The 24,121-nt window shown below is 38.6% G+C and overlaps 1 protein-coding gene across 2 annotated transcripts in view; it reads right to left on the reverse strand.

Moving 5' to 3' along the window:
- The window catches only part of agbl4 (AGBL carboxypeptidase 4), a 442,148-nt gene that overhangs the window by 174,683 nt on the left and 243,344 nt on the right, over nt 1-24,121 (reverse strand). For both annotated transcript variants that reach the window (XM_044130229.1, XM_044130230.1), the window contains one exon: nt 6,004-6,098. In XM_044130229.1, coding sequence (XP_043986164.1) covers nt 6,004-6,098 — 95 coding nt within the window. The remainder of the gene's footprint in view (nt 1-6,003; nt 6,099-24,121) is intronic.

Genomic DNA, 24,121 nt, shown 5'->3' on the forward strand with positions numbered 1-24,121 from the left:
TTGTAGCACCTTTACGATCCATGATTAAATAAAACAAACTAGCAACATCAAGTTTAATAAACTGCATAAAGAGTAAATAAAAATTAATGCTAAAGTTGCATATGTGAACATGTAAAAAAATCACTGAATTCACTGAGTCACACACACACACACACACACACACACACGCACACACACACGCACACACAAGCAACCTAATACATGAGCAGGAAGAATCACACAGACCAGCGGACAAATCCAGCGTTTTCTTCTCACCTCTGTCTCACCTCTCCTTCCCTTCACCCTCTGCCAGGACTTAACAGGTGGCAAGTCAGAAAATAAAAAATAAAAACACAAGACGGAGCATTTCTGATTGACAGAACAATTACTGCAAACATGCACCTCGATGGGGAGGCAGACACTTCCAAATAGAATTTCACTTTGCTGTTGCATCACCTGCTTACAGGAGGGATTTCAGTCGAGATGCTAAAGCTACCAGACTGACTCACTGATTGACTGACTGTATGTGTGTGTGTGTGTGTGTGTGTGTGTGTGCGTGTGTGCGTGTGTGCGTGTGTGTGTGTGTGTGTGTGTCAGACAAGCAGCTGTGCACAGCTGCTCGCAAAATAAACAAAAAAAATCTGTTTTTGGTTTTTATTTGTTGTGCCCCATAATAAAGTGCAAGGGAAAAAACAGATTTACCCTTCATCAAGGTTGGTTGGTTCCAACTTTAGAAGCAATATTTGGCAACTAATCCCCCCCACCCCACCCATCTCTGACTGTTCATCCGTTAGCTCAGTTAGAGGTGAAGCTATTTTTACACACACACCTACAGACTAAAGTGAAAAGTGAAAAGTTAATTAAAGGTGACACTCCAAATCAGTGTGTTTGATATATAAATCATTGCAAATGTCCTTTTTGTAATTAAATTAGCAAGTAGGGTTTACGTTTTTCTAAATGGTTTAAAAACACACAAAGTGTAAATGAGTTGATTGCTGCATTTAGTTGAAAGTCAGTTAAATTAACCATAAAATATCCTGATGCAATAAAAGAGCCTCAGACTGAACTCAGTGAGTTTAGTCAACAAGAGAAGAAGAAAGTTTCAGATAAACTGTCAAGATTCACACTGAGTAAGAGTTTGGTAATCGGGCAACAATTTGAGTAGAAGTACCTAAATCTGTAGTCTGAGGATCATTAATGCTAGATTTATATTTCCAAGCTCGCCGACATGGTATCGACTGGTATTTTAACAAAATGAGGCATCTGAAGATGTGAAGCTGACCTTATATAGTCAAAAGTCACTCAATTAAGCACACCATGCTTCTAAAAGCTTGGAATCTGTTTTAGCTCCAGAAGCGTTTTATTGTTTTGTGATAGATTCAACAAAATGTAGGATACCCTGTTTAGAGATTTTGGTCTATATTGATGTGATATGATCACGTTTTGCTGCAGTTTTCTCTGTTGTACATCAATGATGAAGATCACCTATTTTACTAAATCCCAAAGGAATTCTCTTGGATATGAAGGTCACTGGAGTACAATGAACTAATGTTAAAGAAACTAGTTGGAGATAATTTGAGCTTTATGGCATGGTGCATTACCTTGCAAAAGTAGCCATCAGAAGATGGGAAAACATTGTCTTACAGGGATGAATATGGTCAACAAGAATACTACAGTAGGCTGCAGTTATTAAACGCTGTCCAAAATGTGCCAAGAACATATTCCACACACTATTACATCAATACCAGACTAAACTATTCTTATAAAAAAGAATCAATTCACACTTTTAAAGTTACATCAAATTCTGACCCTACTATCTGAATGTTTGCAGCTGAAATCACCGGACACATTAGACCATGCAACATCTAATGAAATAAATAAAACCCAACATATATGATCAGTCTGCCCAAATTGCAGCTTTAATTTCCTGTTCTTAGCAGACAGGAGTGGTATCGGGTGTAGTGTTCTGCTGCACAAGCCCATCTGCTTGAGTTTCCGAATGTTGTGCGCTCAGAGATAAAATAATGGATATCTTGTTTGTAATGGCTGGTGATTTGAGCTACTGTGGACAATTTTATCATCCTGAACCAGTCTGGCTTTTGTCCACCAACATCGCCAAGGTACTTTCTTGCACACAAATATCACTCATTGGATGTTTTCTTTTTGCCAAACAAAACTGAAATGGTTGCTTATTAAGATCCCAGTATATAAGCAGTTTCTGAAAACACTCTGACCAGTCTGGTGTCAACCACCATGGCCCATGCGGATGGGCCCTGGTTGTTCAAACTGGCCATGGGATAAATTCCTTGCCTTCCCCATTCTAATGCTCACTTTCACCAACCACATCTAGATGCTTACATGTATAGAGTTACTGCCATGTTATTAGCTGATTCATCATGTACGGTGCCTGCATAAGGATTAAAGCAAAACTTATTAATTTTTAAATGGTTTGTTCAATCTTTTGCACACAAACTAATAAAACAACCCATTATTGCAAATTCTATCACACTTTTCCCTTGTCTTTAATGGTTGATGCAGTCTCGTGCAACCTTGCTGGCCATTATCCCAGTCACATTATTCCAACCTCCAACAGCTGCATTACACCACGCTCCCTGACTTTCTAATTAGCTTATCTCAGAAAATAAAGATCCTGAGCAATTCTTTGCTCTAGCAGTCTAACAACAAGCAGACCGCAGGGAGCTCGGTTGGCACTTACTGTCACCGAGGGGGCTGTTGTGTTCGACAGACTAGTACAAGAAAATATGGTTTTCTCTCTTTTCTCTGACTCAAACACACACTTTTTCACTCTGAATGTTAAGTCAATTCCCAGTTTCTAGTGCCGATTGGTATTTTTAGAAGTCACAATGAATAATGAATATGGTACTAATGTTGGTGCAAAGTAACAGCTCTGCTTGCATCCAGCTGTTCCTACATTGCGGTTGTCAGTTTTTCTTTTCCACAGCGCAGAATTAAAAAAAAAAACAAAAAAACCTCGAGATGAGTTTACTTATCTGCTCATGACAACTTCATCATTAATTTGTTGCAAAGTTCAGAAAGTAATTCATTCTTTGCCCGTAAATATTTTTCTTATCAAACATTCAGCCTGCAGCTGTGCTATAATGTGGGATGATACGGGCTTCCGGTGTCTCCTGGCTAGAAAAGTCATGAAGGGATGGACTGAAGGAAAAAGGGGATTGAGTGAGGGATAAACGATAGATCCCTCCACCTGTAGCAGTGAATGTCCCGCTGGACTGTAATCTGGCAGTTGTCTCTCTCCGAGATGCCCAGCTTTGCCAAGGCCAGTCGAGCTCTGCAGCCTCCAGCACCAAACGAATCCGGAGCCCCAGGACATAAGGCACCTGCACGGGGAGATAAAGGCTTCATCTCCTTAGCTAAAACTGACGATCCTTTTGATAAAACCAGACATACGGCTGGTGGGCGGTGGGGAGCAATGTTTTGCTGCTCACGCTCTCCACTTCTCCCCTCAGTGTCTACCTGTCCCTAATCTCTGTCTTGTTTTTTTGTGTTTTTCTCCTCCAACCTCCATGTCTGTCTCGACGCCTCAGCTTCCCTCCCTCTCTTCTTAGTTTTTTTTTTCCCCCCGAACCTAAGCTGTGTAAGTTTGGACCAGACAGGTGAAGCTCTCCACGCTGCCGTTTTTATTTATTCCATATCTGTAACTGTCAAAAAGAAGATTGCTAGTTTAGGAGCTGTCTGTGCTTTGTTGTGCTCATGGAAAGTCAAATAGAGGAGGTTGTGTTAAAAGCATCTTGACCACTTTCTGGGGACACAGACAATGACAGCTGTGGTCTTGGAAGCCTAGAAACAGTTGAAAATAGCTTTACAAGTGCGAGAGACTTTTTGCCCCTTCGATGGCATGGTGGCGAGAGGAGTGGTTAAAACTAGTTTAGCCTTTGGAGGGAAACAGTCAGGTGTCAGCGATGTTAGCTTCTGCTACAGCTCCATAAGAAAATAAAGAGACATGAACCCAGAAAGCATGGATCTTTAAATATCTTAGGGTTTACATAAGAGGATTAAGAACATAAATTGCAATTTAATATGCTAAGGTGCTTTCTGTACAGATCAACAGGTAGAGAGAGTACGTACCTAGAGGTCTGCATCATTCCCAGCAAAGGTTTTATCACAACATGAAGGTTCATTTCCACTGCAGGATCCTTTTCAAGCAACCAGGGTAGGTGTCTATGTCCATTTTTCACCAGTTTTTTTTTTTTTTTTTTTCCATTGCAAGAATCAGGACCAACTCGAATTCAGAGAGTGGAACTCAACCTCAGAAAATGGCTCTGGTAGGTGAGAAATACTTTGTAGATTTACCCTTCACTAATGCTGTTTTGTTGTTTTCAGGTTTCTATGCAATTATTACTGCGTGGATATTCCCAACATTTACATAAAGAACTATTTATAAATATTTTTAACATGGTTATGACCTCTAGGAAAATGCAAAACACAATATACTAGACGTGGAGAGGAAAAGTTGGGTTATGAGTGGTTTATTTAGATTAACTTGTGTCTGAATGTTATTTGATTTCTATGCAAAAAAATCAGCAAAATATAAGTCAAGTCTGAAATTAAATCCAGACAGAATTGCTCATGGAAAAGTTTAACAAGAGATTAAATTTAATAGCTTTAAATTTATTAAAATAACTCGGACGTTATCACTACAGATCTCCAGGTTGTGACCCTGACTGGCGCGCTGCTGTGGTTCAAAAGCATATAAAACATAACTATGTCTTGGCAAAATTTACAGTTTGCTACAGTTAAACTTTTCCCTGAAATTTAAGCCATTCGTTAGAAGAAAAACATCGCAATTGCTGTAAAAGACTCATGTTATAGTTTTACTGGTAAAAATCAGGACTATTTTAAGGCTGCAGTCCCTCTTTGTTCCACACAAACTCAACAGCTTAACCAGACCTCTATAAAGAAGCACTTCAGCAGTAAAAGGAGTCGTCCTTTCACCATTAGCAAATACGATTACATCAACAGCGCGATAAATTCCCTGGATAAAATAGGAGATTCCAGGAAACTAGGTTGGGATGGAATACTCCAGATGCCTTTAGATATTCATAGAGCTTTATTGAACATAGATGTCATATGACATAGACATACTCCTGGTTCTGTAACAAACTATCAGAGCAACTACTTTCATCGGAAAGATAAAGCAAAATTCAAAGCACTGATGGAGCAAGCAGACACAAGGAGACACACTGAATCTAAGAAAACAGTCATACCTCCGCACGAGCAAACAACAGACAGCTGTAACTAAACAAGGAATGAAAACAAAGAGAGCAAGGAGGATAAGTTAAGATGCACCACGCTGCACTGTGCTGTACTGCAGACAGCAGTTCATTTTTCCTGACTACGGTGTCGTGCCCATTGTCTCTTCCTATTAGCCTGCACCCGGCACGCCATCGTCGGTGCGAGCACGAAGCCAGCAGACGTGCACAGCTCAGGGTGGCAGATGCCTGCCGCTTTTGCCGATGCCCTCCATCAACCGATGACAGATGTCAGGGCTCCTGTTGGATGGCAACACTTCATCACGCTCCCCTGTTCTCCGCCCCGCTGGATACACCAGCCTGCTTGGCAGACACCGTGCCCAACCTCACTGCACCATGCCCATTCCCTCCTGCCCCACCTATTCATTCACTCTCACGCGTGCATACACATCTCTGCATCCATCAGTCAAGCGTTATTACATCAGACAGCCATCAGACTCCAAACCATAGGATCACATGCTAATGCACCGAGATGCATCCAATCTGGGAAGCTAAAGTTTCGGTCTATGAGGTGAGCTGGCGTGTGTGTGCGTGTGTGTGCGTGCGTGTGCGTGTGTGTGCGTGCGTGTCTTTGTCTGTTAGGGAACATGTGAGTAAACTAGATCAGAGACATATTTCCATACAAGTTGGAAAATGTAATATAAAAATACATAACTTCTGTTTATGAATTATTAAAAAAGATAAAAATTACAAAATGCTAAGCGAGGTGGGCAAGATGTTCATTTTTACTTACCATTTTGGCCTACTGGTAGACTTGACTACAGGGGACATGCCATCTCTGTAGAGACTCTTGGTCTTTGAGAAGTTAACCACGTTGAAAATCACCCGCTGAAATGAAACACAAATTAACAGATGATTTAAAAATGCATTATTTTCATATTAACAAGGAAAGTAATTCAGCTAATGTAGTAAAAATATGAAAATGAACAGAAATTGACTCAAATACAGCCTCAAAACTTTAATTTGATGAGAACTAATCACTAATGTATTAATTATTCTGTGTTGTGGGAAGTGATTAATGGTATCAGAAGATTTTTGCAAACAGAGATCTGAAAAGTTTGGTGTTCAATTGTTTTCAACCTTCTCTACTCTGAGAAGACTCAAGTTTACAGTTAAACTGATGGCTTTGAAGATAATGAAATAACTAAAGATAGATCTATGAGTTTTTTAGCCTCCCTATAAATCCACATATTCTGTGAAGACCTCTGAGATTTATTTGAGCACAAAACTGAACAAATGGTTCCATGAAGATGAAGTTACACAGCAGGCAGATGAGGAATAAAGTTGTGGAGAAACTTACAACAGAGTTAAGTGATAAAATCATATTCAAAACTTTCAATGTGTCATGTAGTTCTGCTCAGTCTAATATCTGAAAGTGGAGGGGGAATGACACAACTACCAACATACCAAAACACAACAACAACCAAAACTGACAAGCCAGGTGAGGAGAGGAATAATCACGAAACAGTAATAAGGGAAATGGTAACTCTGTAGGACCTACTGAGATCCTCAGCTCAGATAAGAGTTTGCAGAAGCACAACTCTAACAATTTTTCTAAAATAAAGTGTGGCAAGAAAAAAGCAGGTGGTAGAAAACCATTAACACGTTAAACATAACAGAGATTATAGTTTGGCAAAATTCTGAAAACTGTGTACAAGTACTTTTACAAGGTACAATATAGAAGAATCTCTAATTATTATTTTCAGTTTGCTACAAGTCATGTCAACTTGTGGTACCTGAAAAAAAATATGAGCCATAAATGGTGCAGAGTTGTAGAGTAGTTGTCACTGCCACCACGAAAATACCCACTGGCACAAAAATCATGGCACGTTAGGATTACATTCTAGAAATAAGTCAGCTTTAATGTCCCACAGATGATCCCATGTTGTGGAAGCAAAGTTTCTGATAAAAGGCATCAGCTCTGGAGTGCCAGCCTTTAATCTGGGAGGACATTATGGTTCTCGCCATAGGGATGTCACCTGGCCAAAAAGAAAAAGCCTTGCCTGGAGCACAGCGGACGGCTGTCTGGCTGCAACCCTCCTCTGGGTGTAAAGACTTTGTATATAGCTAGAAAACTCTGGAACAGATCTCCCCCACTTCCTTCCTTCTACCTCCAGTTTGATTAGGATCAGGACAAGTGTAGAAATGTGTGGGGAGAAATGAACCGACTTATATATATATATATATATGCATATATATAAATATATATATATATTTTTTTAACAGTCAAAGAAATGGCAATGGTAATGCCGCAGTGGTGTAAATGAATCCTATTGATGGGGCATATCAAATTACCAACTAAGTCTAGGTGGTGGAAGTTAACTGGGTGCTACTGAAATCCTATTACAAAATCCCCCACCCTGTCTCTCCCTCCCTTTCTTTCTCCTCCCCCTCATCCATTTCTGCCTTTTTCTCCTGCCCAGCATCACAGGAATGGGGATTGCGGATTGTGGCAGGCTGATTCAGACTTAGGTAAAATGACATCTAACTGATGTTGAGACTGGCAGCAGGCTCCTGTAGCAGGGAGATAAGACCATTGCTGCTGGCATTTCAATTACACTTTACTGCCCCGCACATCTGTTGAGAGAGCTACTTTTCAGCCTTTTCCCCTCAGGCAAATACAGCCTTACTCTGACTCCACTGCCTTTCTTTGACTGCACAGCCCTTTCCTCATTCTTTATCCACAACAAATTCAAATTGTCTTCCTCTTTAGATTCACTCTGCCCACTGTTTGTAATCTTTTTGTTTAGCCTGGTTAACTCTGAGGGAGCCAAGTCTTGACAGATGACAAAGATGGAGGGAAAAAAAATAAAAGACTGAATCACAGGCACAATGATACACGGAATGAAGGTGGCAAACAGTCAAGTGGGGGAGAAGGTAGTAAGGTAAAAAATAAAAATAAAAAAGGAATACACAAACAGATAAGTAGATAAGAAAACAGATGCACAGAGATAAATAAGGGAGAAAAGTTATTATGGGAAGAAACTCGAAGTAAATGGAGTTTCTCGGTCTGTGGAAGGACATTAAGGGCAAAAACCAAGTGAAGTGTTTAGAAAGGAAGCACCAGGTGTGCAGTCATTCTGTGGTTCTTTGAATAAATGTAAGTAAACAAAGCAGAGTAAAAACAATCACAAACTTTGGGGGTCTTAAAAAAATGGTAGAAAGGGACTAGGCCATTTTCCTTTGTGAATGCATCTGGTGGACATTTTTGTCACTTTTTCTTTGCCATTTCTTGATTAAATCATTTTGGTTGACTTTGGCCCAAGCCATTTGCGAGGTATTTAAAACATATATGTCATTTTATACGTTAAATTACAAAATGAGCAGATGTATGTTATTTTATACCTGCTTTGTTATTTACATTATTTACAGTAATTTCCATCATGTATTCATTGTTCATTGTGGTTTAATCGTATACTATGAGGAGGTAACTCAGATTTATTTTGAATTGATCAGATCATTTTTCTTTAAGAGTCAACTGACAAAAACAACTTAAATCTAGAAAATATAAACTTAGATTACTTTTCAGATTTGAGAATATTTATGATTACTTTCCTTCTTGAATTCCCATGAAATTCTTAAAAAAAATAAAAATAAAAAAAATAAAAATTGAAATATTAGTCCACAGGTGCAAAACTGCTTTATATGGATGAAAAATTGTAGAAGGGCCGGGATGAAATCGCAGAGTTTGGGTAGAGCTTAGGCAACAAAGTAATGGAGTGAATAGACTCGTAATGAAGTGTGAATTTCACATGCTAAAGTCTGTCAGCTGATACATGTGGCGGGACAGCAGAAAGGAAGCAGAAGAATGATTTGAAGGACAACAATATACAATCTGCAAAATAAAAAAAAACTTCTCTCAAAAACTAATATTGGGGGCGTGCTGTGGTGGCGCAGGGGGTTAGCACGCCCCACGTTTGGAGGCCTTAGTCCTCGACGCGGACGTCGTGGGTTCGACTCCCGGTCCTGACAGCCTTTGCCGCATGTCCTCCCCCCTCTCTTCACCCGCTTTCCTGTCTGCCTACTGTCACAAAAATACGAGCCACTAGCGCCGCAAAAACTCTTTGGAGAAAAAAATGGAAAAAAAATACAAAAACAAACTAATATTGGTCAGATACAACTAAAAAACAATATTTATAAGATGTTTTAATTTAGAACAGACTGACTAAAATGTTACAAATAAAAGGCATCCTTCAATTAGAGCCAGAAACACAGTAAAAAAAGACCCAATGGAAACGGAAAAGTGGTTTATGACCAATATAAAATCATCACCACAGAAGAATTGTGTGTGTATAAATGTTGCATATTTAACTTAGCAACAACTTTAATGGTTTCATCTTTTTGTCAAAGACTAGCTCTAATAATCAATCAAACAAACAACTGCATGCCTAATTCTAGAGAATAGGAAAAAAAAAAATTACACACAACCAGGACCAAATTAGAAGTTCTCACATGTATTTTATGTGTGTGCACGGATTTTCACATGTGTGCTGCTCTGGAAGATTTAATTAGGCTGTAAGCAGTTAGGAGAGATTAACATCCATGTTGTCAGAGCTGTCATGTCGACAGGGAGTGTCACAAGCCTGTGTCGTCCTCATTGCTGATGAGCGTCATGCTGGAACAGGTGTCACAACATCGATGCACACATGCTATTAACACACAAACAAATACACCCAATACTAGCAAATACACTCTTGGTGTCGTTATGAATATCAGTTTGAATTCAACTTTGCTTTTATGAACATAAATTTATAACTTTGGAAGATGTTGGTGCAATGAATAAGAGTTCACATCTCTCAGGGCAGAAACTAACTATAATGGATCTGCAGGGAATTAATGAGGTAGTTGATCAAAACCAACAAGTCACAAAATACTTTCTTAAGAAGGGGAGGGGAAAAAAACAGTCATTCTACACGTTGCGGTTTTCTTTTTGAAACATTTTACACAGAGTTAAAAAAAAAACAATGTCTGATCTAAGCTATTCATCAAGGTTAAGGGAAGGCCAGACATCTAATTTAAAACATTAAGCCACTGATTTCTAACTCTGGCCCCTTTGTTAACCTTTAACATGACTTGCCAGTTACAGCACCTGGCAATAAAACAATGTGATTGTAACTGCTTTGGGACAAGACTGCATTAAAAACTGAAAAATCTGTTTGGATTAATATCCAGCCTGTGTTTGACTTCCTGGATGTAGTTCAACCAAATACTAAAATGTAATGCATAAATATGTAGATAAACCTTGAGTGATTATGCTAGAAAAGTATCAAGATTGGAAAAATGTTGACAAAACAACTTTCTAAAATCTAATTGAACACTTGCAAGTTTACTTCCTTCGATAGATAAAAGATAAATAAAAGATAGATAAAAGTTAGATTATACATTGCCTCATACAAAAATGGAGACAAATGTAACAACCTTGTTTTAGGATGTTATTACAGTATATCATCACATCACTGTTATCAAAAAAGGACAATCTACCCTAATTGTTTGTTGTAATGTGAGTCAGAGTCGAGAGTATAATACCAGAGTGACTTCATTGTATTTACTAAAATTAGTAAGATTTTGCTTGCCAGGTGTCCAGAACACTGCTGCTGCGTTCTGGACATCTGGAAACTTAGGCCACAGACATGAAACTGTGGCCTATCCAGACTGACAAAAACAACATGATAATAGTCAAAACACTACAGCATCAAAGTATGAATAATCTTAGGCTCTGGGGACCATGTCTCTTGTTCTGGAAACAGGATTGAGAAATGACTGTGATGTGTGTGCCAAAGCCTACTCAGGAGTCAACTGTAAGTCCTAGATACTTAAGAGATTTGGATACTGGGAAAAGAAAGTAATTGCTTAACTCCAAACAGGTCAGATTTGATGATTCTTAAGGTGGACATGGCATAGGCAATCATATACGGTCATAAACAGCTTCATAAAGATGCAACACCTACAACTGACATTTCAAACAAAATGAGATGCATAAAGGAACGGTGCACAGCCACGTGTGTGCACAGTTTTATGCATTGAAGTGTTTTTATGCGTTGAACTAATAAAAATGTGTAACTAATTACACCAACTTTTAGCTATGAAACCTTTTATGCATGACACCCCTGCTGTTTATACTCAGAAATGCAGCTTGGTCCCAGCAATCTCCCTCCTACACACTGTAAAAATTACTACTGCGCTGCAGGAATGACAGCAGGAGAAAATTTGTAGAAGATGTTCACTCTTCGGAAATAAAACTGAACTCTCATTTTTGCAAACACTGCTCTCAACCTCTTCCGCTTTTGGACATCTGCATAAACCTAACCGCTACGCTAACAGTAAATACAAACTGAATTTATATTGATATAACAGTCATATTGACGTACATGCAGAGTTTCAGTTTATTCCTGCACAAATCGCATTAAGCAGAGTTTTTAATAAAGTGGTTTAAAGCAAAACACTTGCTTTGATACCTGAGTATATAACAGTATTACCATATCACAGACTGGCTCCATCTTTATGGCTGTGTCGTTTTTTCAAGGTGCATCAGTTTTCTCTCAGAATGCAGAAACAAGGATGACTGGTGTTTTTAAATTAAACGTAGAACGGAGTGCGTGTGTGTGTGTGTGTGTGTTTGTCTTTGTGTGGCTCTGTGTTGAACTCTTCTCTCGCCAAAGGAAAGGTGTGAAAGGTTCAAGCTCTATACAACACAAACAAGATCTGGGGGGAAAAGGGAATGTTTTTTAATAATCTTTATTTTCCAGACCTCTTTCATTCTAAAAAATAGTAAAAACAAAGTTCATACTTAAAAGCCCTAAAAAATTTTCATGACAAGGGAAAGGAGGCTTTTCCCAGTACGAGATTCTTGTCATACAATAACCAGACAAAACTACCAAGGTATCACAGTATTAAAACAAAATATAAAAGAAAATCTGAATCTGTTTTGTTTGCAATTGAAAGTAAACAGTTATTCTTACAATGTCTAAAATAATTTATTACCAGTGTTCAAGTGTTTGTTTTGAAATTTTGCTCTTTATGAACCAACACAAGTAGAACAAAGTGTAGCAGGCCATTAATTAGTGGGGCTGTGAGCTCTGATATCCAGCTTGCATTTCGCTGCTGAATGTATTTCTCCTCTTTTGTCTCCAAACATTGTAGTCCGTATAAAATGGAGCTGCTTCTTTACGTCAAACACTGCCTGTATTATTCATAATCAGAAAGATTTCCAAACAGGGACTTTTTTTTTTTTTTCTTGTAAGCAAATAAAGCTGTAACATTCAGTCAGCCGACCAGCAGTGGGCAGTGAAAGGACAGGGAGAGGCTGCCGTGCATTACTTCAACAAAGCTGGATAAAAACTATGGTCACTTCAACAAGTTGTCTTTTCAATTAAAGGAGTTTAAACCACAAAAAATATAACAAAGCATTTCTACCAATAACTGCTCAGTTTATTTTAGTTTACCAATTCCTTCCAGCTGCTCTCTGATTTCATAACACCAGCTAGTAGATCTGTCAGCTCTGTCCATAACAATCAGATACAAACAGGCTGATGGCTGCTGACAGCTCTGCCTGTTCTTGTCTTGTTGTCTTTGATCAGTTGATCACTGACGCACATCGTGCCCATCCTCCAAAGTACGAGGGATTACCTGACAAGCTAAAGCTCTAAGTAACCTCAGAAATACATGGATTCAAAGCAAAAGAAAGACGTAGAAACAGAATGACTGCTGCTGTGAGATATAGTAAAATAATTTAGTAAGCTCTTTAATGGCAGGGTTTTTTACATTCCTGTTTGGTGCTCATGATTTCATGCATAATAGCGTATTAGGTAAGAAGACCACTTAAACTGATTATGAGCCCTTAAAGAGCTGCCTATTTATTCTAGCAGTAGTGTAGGAACCAGAGCTCTTTTATTTGTTGCAGGGAACTCCCAGTACTGGTATTGGTATTGGCTCAGCTGTGGCTGAGCTCTTTTTTTTCCCACCAGGGGGTCTTTTTGTGGGCTCCAGTGTCCCTTATATGACAGTAGGCTGACAGAAAAGGGGGATGGAGATGGGGAAGACATGTGGCAAATGTCAGCGGGTCCAGGAATCGAACCCGCGATGGCCGCGTCGAGGACTGAAGGCCTCCATATGTGGGTCGCGCTATCCCTCTACGCCACCAGAGCACGCCCTGGCTAAGCTCTTTTGAAGCAGGGCTACACAGAGAAAGGTTACAAGGCAGCAATAGGTAAGGGTAACTTTGTGACAGGGCTTCAGAGAGGGAAAGTTTGAGGAGCTGTGGGAGAGAACGGAGGTCATAGTCTCATATGTGTAGGGTGGGACACATGTTTGCATGTCAGGGAAAAAGGGGACAGCCATAACTCCTTTGGGAGAACATACATGACCTTGAGGAAGGCTGCTACACATGAGTTGACAACCTGTTCACAAAGTTACAAGCTGACAATGTCACCCAGTACAAAAATCAGGAATGTTGCTTAACTCCCTTCACTCCCCCTACAGACAACTCCACACCTTACTGTTCTTGTTTACTCTTCCTCTGATTCCTCATCTCTTTCTCTCTCCAGTGTGATGCTGTTGACAGTACTCGTAATCCCCAATGAACGACGTCAACTCAAGGTGCTGATGCAGGAAAGAGGAGAGCCTCTAAACACACAGGCGCAGAAACAGAAGACACACCCTGGCACTTTTACCCAACTCAGTCAGCTTTCACTCACCTCCACTGAATATTTACAAAACAGTAATATTCCAAAAAGTGATTTTGGTTTCATTCTAGTTGGTCTGTGATGCCCTGTGGAAACATGAGCTAATATGTGGGGAAACTTGTGAGATACCTTGGTATTGATCCTGGGGGCCTTGAGCCCTAGAAGCAGCCTTTTAAATGTCAGCTTTTAATTTCCTTCTCCCTGCTTCAGTGAAAAAGATTTATTCAAAGGAGTGCTGGTGCAGGAGATATCAGATAGCATGGTGACAGTCTTTTAAAGAGCCTTTGTTTGGTTTAGGCATTCATCGCTTTCTGTATCGGACTCTTTTATTCGACAGGAGGAGGAGGAAGTTTCTGCATTGGTCACCGAGCTGAAAGGCAATCTCTTCCTTCCATTGTCACACAATGGTCAACTGGAACTCCTTTAATTAGGGCTCCTCTTTACAAAGTGACGACAGAGGGCCAATAACCTCCAGACACTAATAAAGGTCACACACAGAGACCCACAGACAACTATATATTCAAAATCTAGAAGCAGCACACCAGAAGTGTGGAACACCAGCCTGTTCAATGAACTGATATTACATCACACAAATCGCTAGTGTGATGGAAAAGTAAACATTGTTTTCACTTTGAAAAAGTCTTTACTATGGATTCCATGATTATGGAATGCATGTTGTGAATTTAGAACTTGTTATGTATTTTTTGGGAGATTGATATAAATACAACACATCATATGCATGCTGCATTTTATTTTCCACTTACAGATCAGACATTTCTGAATACAAAATTATCCTAATCACACCAGGCAAATATCGCAGTTTATGCATGTACATGTTTTTTCTACCTGATACTATGTTTATTTTGTTCAATCTATCCCACCCCCGATCTAACCTAAAATTAAAGAAAAAATAAGAATTGCATGAAAAAAAGAAAAATGTTTAAGTTATACTTGTGCCTAATATACAAATAAGAAGTTAAATATTGGGATACCAAGACTTTGTTTTGTATAAGCCAAATACAGGTCAATTCAAAACTAGACCCTCCTTTAAATGACAATTGCAGTTTCAAAATTATTGTATTTAACCTCTTAAATATAATTCTTCATGAAAGCACAAATGAACAATTCATAGGTGGTGTTAGGCATGCTTTGAACAATCAATCAAGATACAGCACTGATTAGATGCATCAGGGGAGCTTGAGACGGAGTCCCTCAGATACCATTACTTCTGAAAGTGATATTTCATTGCATGTTAGAAACATGGCTAAGTCAAGTGAATTGTCCAAACAGATATCATTGCCTCACACAAGCGAGACAAAGGACATTAAAATAGTGAAGACCCTGCATTTTTCTAGAGATACAACTGGATTCATGGTTAACAAATTTTAAATTAAAGAGCATGGCTAAGCCATCTGGAAGTGGCAAAAAGATGATGTTAACAACAGATACCATGATGTCTCAAGAAGGGAGTTGGTCAAAACCCTAAACTGACTAAAAAAAGACCTGCAGAAACATCTGATGGCAGCAGCCATTGAGCTTTCAGCTCCCATAGCAAGGTGCATACAAAACAATCTCTCCATGCTTGAAGTCTAAGATAGGCACTACGACTGACCCAGAAGTAAAATTTGCTCCAATTTGCTCATATCTAAAATCATTCACTCTCATTCCCACAGGAAGCAAAACACTCATTCTGTTTTGCTTCTTGTGGGACAGCAAATGTCCTATGTGAAGAGGGGAAAATCAATATTAGAAAATCTAGGGGGAGAATGTTGTGTTTGTGAGGAAACTGAAGCTTTGGCTTCATGGGAACTCCAAGCAGGACAATGATGATTTTAATATGCTAAAGTTTGAAGACTTCAGAGGTAAGTTTTGGAAGAGAATGGAATGGCCATCATAGTTGCCCAACCTTTTGAGAATTTGGTGCTATCACAGGCTAAGAAAACTGAGCTGGAGGCTTCAGCCCAGAAGGCATGAACTAAAGTTCCTCAGGAACTCAGCCAGGAGATTACGTCTGGCTATGAATCACATCTGCAGCAGATAGTAACAGCAAAGGAGTGCTCCACTATGTACTAAAGATGCTTGTCAAAAACGGGTGGAATAATTTTGAGAGAAGAGGTCATTAAAAATGATACTGTGTTTGATTTGGAGAAATGAGAGCCATTTAAAATACTCATTTTAGCTCTGTTCAAAGCAAAATAGTCAGCCGATCCAAAAGCTATGCATGCACGCTTCTGGCAAATCTTGCAGTTTTATAGTAAAATATAGTTTTCAAAAATAAAGTTCTTGCTTGAACAAAAAAAAACAAAAAAAAAAAACATGTAGCTTTATGAATTCATGAGCTTGTTCCAGCCTGTCCAGCTTAACTCCATCGCCAGCATAACTGCCATCAAACTCACTCAATGCAGGTTGAGCAGAGCAGCCATAAAAACCAACTGCTGCACCTCTGCCTTTCTCCACATCTACACTCTCCTCCCATTTATCTTCTTACCTTCTTTCCCAATTGGCTGCCTGGTTTAAACATGGAAGAGTTAATTTGCTCATTCCATAGTCAGCATCTCATTCTATTTATCTTTCTTTTGCTGTTCTCCTTCTCCGTCTCTGTACGGCCCCCAACTCTCTCTCCGGCAGGGCTGTGCTGTCAGGCCCTTCCAGAGCACCGGGGTTGTCAGGAGTGATGGATGACTATCAACCTTCTGCTGTCTTCCACTACGCTCCTGGGAGATTTACAGGCTCGCTGACTACCAGGCATGAAAACCAATCTCTCTTTCTCATTCTTTTACCCCCCTTCTTCCATCCATGCCTGCCTCGCTTCTTCCATCTCACTCCCTCAATTTCAACATCCGCTCTGTTATAAATAAAAAAATAAAAAAAGAAGAAGAAAAAAAAACACTCATAATGGAGAGATGTGTGCAAAACAACATTGAAATTTGTGTGCGGACAGGGGAAAGCAATTGCTCCTCTCTAAGGTTATTGTGGAGGTGTCAGAAGGGAATAGCATGTTTCGGGATGATACGCCTGGTCTTTGACAGCCTATCTTCCCCATCTTTATCTTCTCTATTGCTTCCAGCTCCTTCAAAGACTTCCAACAAATACATCCATCCACACCCCTATTGCTGTTGGTAATTATAGCATTGGAGGAAGGTGCCAGGCTAATTGCTGTCTCAAAATAGTAATTGCTTCATTATCACTACCATTTTTTGGTAATGATCATTCAAAGGCTTTATGTTAATGCAATTAAATGTTTTCATTAGTTTTCTTGCTGTGAAAAAAAAACAGCATTGTCAGGCTGGAGCCAAGAATAAAGTCGAATTAAAAATTCAAGAATTTTGAATTTGACTTTATTTTAATTGTTGGTCAAATAAAATTAAAATTTGACCAAAAATTGCACCTGAAAGTCCCAGTGCATCGTGAACAACATCTTGCCTACTGAAAGGGAAGGCTCTCTTAAAATACATGCTGCACCTCATGATTTCACTTGGAAAATGGTCTTGTATTTTGCAATAAAAAAAATTAAAAAAACACACTAAGTGCCTTGCAAAAGTATTCCTAACCTTTGAACTTTCATATTTCTTTCATGTTAAAATCACAAACTCTGGGCATGGCATAAGGAAAATGGGCACAATCCATTTGGTCCTCCACACGGCCATCACCGATTCCAATGAACTTTGCTGCATGTCTTATCCTTCTCTCATAACTTGACAGATCTTATGAACAGGAGAGTGCATATCTATTACTTAAATAATAAATTATATCTGGTGCAACCCTTTTGTTTCAAAGGATTGTCTGTTTACTAAACTGAATCCACCTGTGAACAATTTAATGATATAATGCATCTGCTCTCTAAAGACATCAGAAGTTTCATAGACAACAAGTAGGAACTTGAAGACCAAGGAACATACACAGTATAAGAACAAAGGAGTAACATTGTTGAGAGGTTTAAATTAGGGGCCAGGTAAAAAAAAACAAAAAACAAAAAAAAAAATAACTCAGTCTATGTAGTCTTGATGTCCATCTAGAAAAAGCAGTAGTATGTAGAAATGTGACACTGTGGCAAACTGTCCACTGACAGCATGGACATGAAAGCAAACAAAAATTCTGGTAGACATAAATGATTGTTGTGGAAGCTGGTTAAACAAAGTAGTGATTCAGAAGTGCTTACTATTACACCACAGCTTTAAATTTGTTTCAGAAATAATTGAAAATTATGTAAATTCTTTTATATGCAGGTCTATGCCAAACGCCAAATAACACTGATTAGAGACTGGGATTGTAACATGACAATAATAATGTTGTTTGGAATATATTTTAGACAGCTTCAGGGATAAAGAAAGGGACAGCCTGGACATGTCTGCTGGTTGATAACAGAGCAAATAGTGTTGACGACTATGTACACTCATAACGTGATTAAGAACGTAGGCAACCATCAGGGGAAATTAGGGCATTTACTGAAAGAAAGCATGAAAGTTCAGATAGGAAAACACAAACCCCAAATAGAAAGGCATCACGTCACATCATATTATATTTTATGACTAAGCCAAATAAGACATTTCTGGAAAATAATCATATCTTCAAACTTCATAACCATTTCTTGTAACCACTACCTTTCAAAAGTCGTCTAGGAAGGTGCCTCATATTTGCATTCTTTTGCAAATCCTGCAGAGGAATCATGCTGGCTAGCAGAAAAAATATGAGCTATAACATGTACACGATGCTGACACCACTCTTCAAAAAAATTTAATAAACGTAAATTACATGTAATGTTATTCAGATTGCTATTTAGTAGCATGCAAAGCAGAACTATGTCTCAACCTATTAAATATTTGAATTAGATGACATAGTTTCACTTAGAAATGCATCTGCTTAGAAAAGTAGAAACTGTGAATATGCCTGTGTCTTTTTGCCTGTCTAATTGTATGTCGAGCGCATCTATCAAAGTAATTTATGATAACTTCTTGCTTTAATGTACAAATATGTGCATTGACAGTCAGAGTGTTTACGACATTTGGGTCACATACCAAAGAAAGCTTTGGTGAGAAGCTTGCATTACATGAAGGTATCAAAAAAGGCCTTTTTTTGTTCCTTTTTCAGATTAGAATTATTATACAACAAAAAAATAAATAAAATTGTGAATTTTAAAAACAGTCAACAGTCAAGTTTTAAACTAATTTATGTATTTACAAATATTTCATTTGTTTCAATTTTCTATAATTCATTCAGCTACAATTATAGATACAAGTTTCAATAAAAATGTAAGATAAAATTTGGCTAAATGTCCCTCTTCACATTATGTCCAGTGAAATCCTTACTGGGATATGAGGAATATCTTAGCACTGTCAATCATACCACAGTGTCTATAAGCTCAAGATTTCCAGTTTGCTGTTGCTATGCCAACACTGGAAAAACAACCTAGTCTTACAGGAAAACTTTCTATCCCCTGTCACAAGTGGCTATGCTAACTAGGCTGTGCATTCGTGGTAGTCTCTGCTGTGGAAAAGCACAGTAGAGACTCAGGTGGAGGATGTGAGCAGCATGTACATGAGTGAGTGACAGCACTAAGACCTTCCTCCTGGTTCTGATTGATTGAGCTGTGTATTTCTGCAGATGGCAGCAGGACCTGTGAAAGGACCCTTGGGAGCTTCAATTTTTTTCACACATTATCAGTCTCATGTTCTTCTGTCGGGATATAGTGACAGTTCTAACCAAACATTTTTTATAAAAGTTACTTACTGCAGCTTTAATGGCAAAAGCAAAGTGTGTGTGTCCACTACTTGAGAACATTAAGGAGTTTAATTCAGACCAGTGATTGTGAGAAAAGAAAGGTGGACCAAAACATTTTTCTTTACTCTCACCAAATGTACACCACCTGAAAAAAGTGAAGCTGACTGTAAACATAATTATTTAATTTCCTGTTGTATTCAACCATCACCTCATGACATGGCGCTCTTTAGCAGCAGACATGAGACCACACACTGGTATTGTGTCAGGAGAAGTTTGTCTGGCAAACGCAGTTTCGCCATGATCTGTGCTTCTATGGTGCATTCAGGTGCAATTTGTACATCTGATTATATAAATATCAAAAGAACCCCAAGGGGATTTAAGTAATAATTCTTATAAACTATCAGCAGGCAGTCTTAATCAAATATTCCTCATAACGCTCACAATTTTAGATGTAACAATGTATAAAGCTGTGACTAGAAATTCAAGGTATGCACTGAATCATGTTTCTAGTCCTCAGAGAACATAGTATGAAGCTCATGTTTTCCCTAAATCTGCATCTAAAGCCATTTGCCCATTCAGGTCTCTTCTGGTGGTGAGTAGAAAAAAATGTCTGTGGATACAAAAACTAGAAGAGAGAGGATCTTTATGTCAAAAAGAATTATCTAAACTTAGAAATCTGGTTTTATCTGTAATGTAAAACTTGGCAAAAAAAAAAAAATCCTGCTATTATCAAATTTAAGTTAAGCAATGCAAGGAAGGTATAGCACATCAATCCCTTCAGAAATATGTAATTGCATTGAGTGGAAAGGATCAAATTAGGTTGGACTACATCTGGCCACAATTACAGTTTTACATCCACATATTAGAGCCAAGATCCTATTGTTTCTTTGCAGAACCTGCATTAATAATGGATTTGTGTCTGCAGGGAGATTAAAGAACTCACACATGGGCATCTGAGTTTGTGTGACTATGTGAGCCAGCCAGTCATACAGTCAACAGGTGTGACTGTGTGAACTCCACATCGGGTCTATAAATAGCCCTTTTCTAGTCACTTGGTTCCTCTACTTCCTATTCCTCCAAGTGTACTCGTACCTTCGTTATTTTATCACTACATATTAATATGCAGCTACAGAAGTGTAAAAGTTGAATCTTAAACAAACAGCAGCCTCGGGGGTCTTCCACCACAGTATCTGTTGCCATCTAACCTTAGGTGGTCTGTGGAGGGCAAGGATGATAAATCTGCCCTTCTCAATTCTGCAGCTGTTCACACATCTACAGCAAAGGTTCCAATTAAAACAATGAAGTGGTGGCATCTTTATCGCTACTGACACTTCATAGGCCCATGTATCACTTCAGGCCTGGACTAGCTTATGAAGGAGACTCGGCAAAGAGAGAGGAGGTGGGCAGGGTTAATGAGAGTCCAACACAACTGGCAGCCCATATTCAAAGCCTCCTCTTTCGGTGCAGCTTCCACATGTCTTTACTTGAACACATTCAGACTAATTTGAAAGCTTGTTGAAAATACAGAGCAAAATGAGGATCAAAGGCGGTGTGGGAGTATGTGTGTGCATGTGTCTCTTTTCACAGCAGCAACATCACTATGATAGGATTTAGGCTGAAGGACAGAGTCTTATTTATGACAGCTGTGCTGTATCAGCAGGAAGTGATGTCACAGGTCAGTGTTTAGACCCAGTGAGGGCCGTCACCCATCGACCCTGTGAGAAAAACAGAACGCTGAGATGCTACATTCAGGGAGAATGCTGAGAATACCAGATGCCACAGCAGAGCATCATCTGCTTTCTGCAAATATTCCCCAACATGCCAGTCTTACAAGCAATCTGTTTAGGATGCAAGACAGCAGATGAAAACATACGCACTTGTCAGCTTGCAGTTTGTCCAAAAAACAAAGCTGCAATATCTGTATCAATCATTGACTAGTTATACATAAGATAATGTATGTTGTTCAGCATAGAAGTGGCATTACTCATGTATCTTTAGAGATTTGACAAGATCATCATGATGTTTTCCTTTCAAGGTGAAATGTACACTGGGCTGAGACTATTTTTGAGGCTCTTATTCTGAAGTAAGAATGGAAGTAGTTCCTGAGTTGCCCAGTCGAGTTAACCAATTTGGCTGACTTAGATTTGTCAATGTTAAAAAACAGTTCGAGAGGTTTCCACATTTAAAAACAATTTAAATTGGTTATCTGGCAGCATTTTCTATACCAGGTAGAATATGAAACTGTCAACAAAAATACATAGTTTGTAAGAACTGTGTGATTACTAAGAGATAAAAAACATTAGGTTCTATTGGAGCTGGAATTGTTTTCTGTTTTGTAGTTTTGAATTGTTGCTAAACAAATGGGTTCTTTCACTGTGCATTGGACAAAATTGGATAATTTGTCCAATGCAAATTTTGTCCAAATTTTGCATTCTGGAAAATTGCAAAATTCCAAATCTAAAACTACGTTGAATGATCAAATCTACATTAGATAATCTACACTGATAAAAGATTCTTTAAAAGCAGATATTTGTGCTTTTTACAACTAGACAGATTTAGGTGAGCAAAATATAGACTGATCAAACCTAGACTGCATAACTTTAGATCAGTTACAAATTTGACCTTCTACTTCAAGACTTTTTTCCCCATGATTATGGTCAAAATTTCATCTCACAATCACAATATTGAGCTTACAATTTATTATATACATTTATTAACAATGTTAAAAAAAATCATTTGCTTTATAACAAAAATAGTCAAGGGAGAATCACACTGGAAATAATGGCTACAGGGACTAGTTTTGGCAGATAAGAGAGAACAGTGATAAGGTTTGCTCACCTGTGAATTGGACCTCCTGGAAACAGTTTTTTTTATCCATTTGCACCAAATAGTTTCATCCCCGGCCCTACTGGGCAGCGAGTCCAGCCTGAAGTTTTCAATTCAGCTTTAAAGAGGTGGCTATTCCTCACAGTCACTTTTTTACTGCTTTTACAGAAGTGGTTTCCTTCTAAAAGCTCAGTCTCTCACCTCCATGTTATTCATGTCAAGTCTATCTATGTGTTTGCATCCTACACACAGCTTATCAGTCTAATCAAGGCATTACCTGTAGCTATTGACGGATGAACACATTTAAGCACCACTAGACCTCATCTGTACGACAAACTGGTTCTCATCCAAAACTATTTTGGATGAGAACATACAATTGTGTGTAATGTTGACTTGTGAGCTGCATGTATTGTCACAAAGAAAGTATTTACCTTCTCAGTCACCTGTTTTACGTCACTAATGACCAGTTAATGTGATGTAAGGGTGTTCGAGCCGGTAAACATGTAAAACTTGCAGGTTAACAGCATCTTGGAGAAGGATTGCTCACCCCTATCTATGAGATCTCAACCAGTGAGCATCAAAACCCCACATCAGTTCATACAAAAAAAAAATCTCTATAGTAGAGCTGTGTTTCCCTCTTAAATGAAGCCACTAAAGGAGCAACTACTGCCATTACCTTGTTACTCTTTTTTACGATAGAAAGTACTCCTAAATCAGCGGCTCTGTTTCTTTTTCTACAACACCTACTCAGTTGTAGCAGATGGCAACTCACACAGGTACTGTGTGAGTTGCCAATACAGATTTTTAGAATCTGAATTGGCTTTTTCTTTCTTTAAAAGGGATTTTCCTTTTCCACTGTTGCTACATGCATGCACGTTATGAGGGATTGCTTCAAAGTCAACGGCTTTGTCCGCTGTCGCAACATGCTTGTCCAGGAGTAGTAATGCTTGACTGGATTTAATGGATCTTTTATGTGAAAGTGCCTTGAAAATGCTGAGTGTTGAGTGTGTTGTGAACTGGTGCAATTTAAATAAACTGAACTGAATTAAGACTCAACATACTTAGCATGCTACTTGTAAGCAAAACTTCAACAGAATGATTTCAGAGTTTATGGGGCACCACTGTCACAAGCCAAGGCATCAACTAACATAACCAAAATCAGTTTTTTGGGGGACCAACAAATACAAATAAAGCTTACTCAACAAGAGACATGGTCAAGTACTAAAATAGTAATTGCATAACATTAATGCCAGATTCAAGGTTACATGAAGCACAGGATTGAAAATTTGCTGTGCTTAAAAAATTCTTGTAGTAATCAATTATATTCAGTGCAATCAAAATATATTTTGTTCTAATTAAACCAGTAATTTCAAATGCATGTATGTTTGGAGTTGAGATTAGAACTTTAGCATCCAGCAGCAAGGCATAAGTTATCACCAGACCTGTCTTTGACAGAGAGGGGCTACAAATGAAATTCTTTTAGTGCAAATAAATAAATAAACACTTGAGAACCCAGAGAACCTGCTTAGACGAGTGTGCTAAAATTAGTCATATTTAATATTTATATATAGTTTAAAAACCTTTGAGTCTGTGGTTCCTGACGTCACCCAGACAGAAACAACCATA

Source organism: Gambusia affinis, linkage group LG10 (genome assembly GCF_019740435.1).
Source record: "Gambusia affinis linkage group LG10, SWU_Gaff_1.0, whole genome shotgun sequence".
Classification (NCBI taxonomy): domain Eukaryota; kingdom Metazoa; phylum Chordata; class Actinopteri; order Cyprinodontiformes; family Poeciliidae; genus Gambusia; species Gambusia affinis.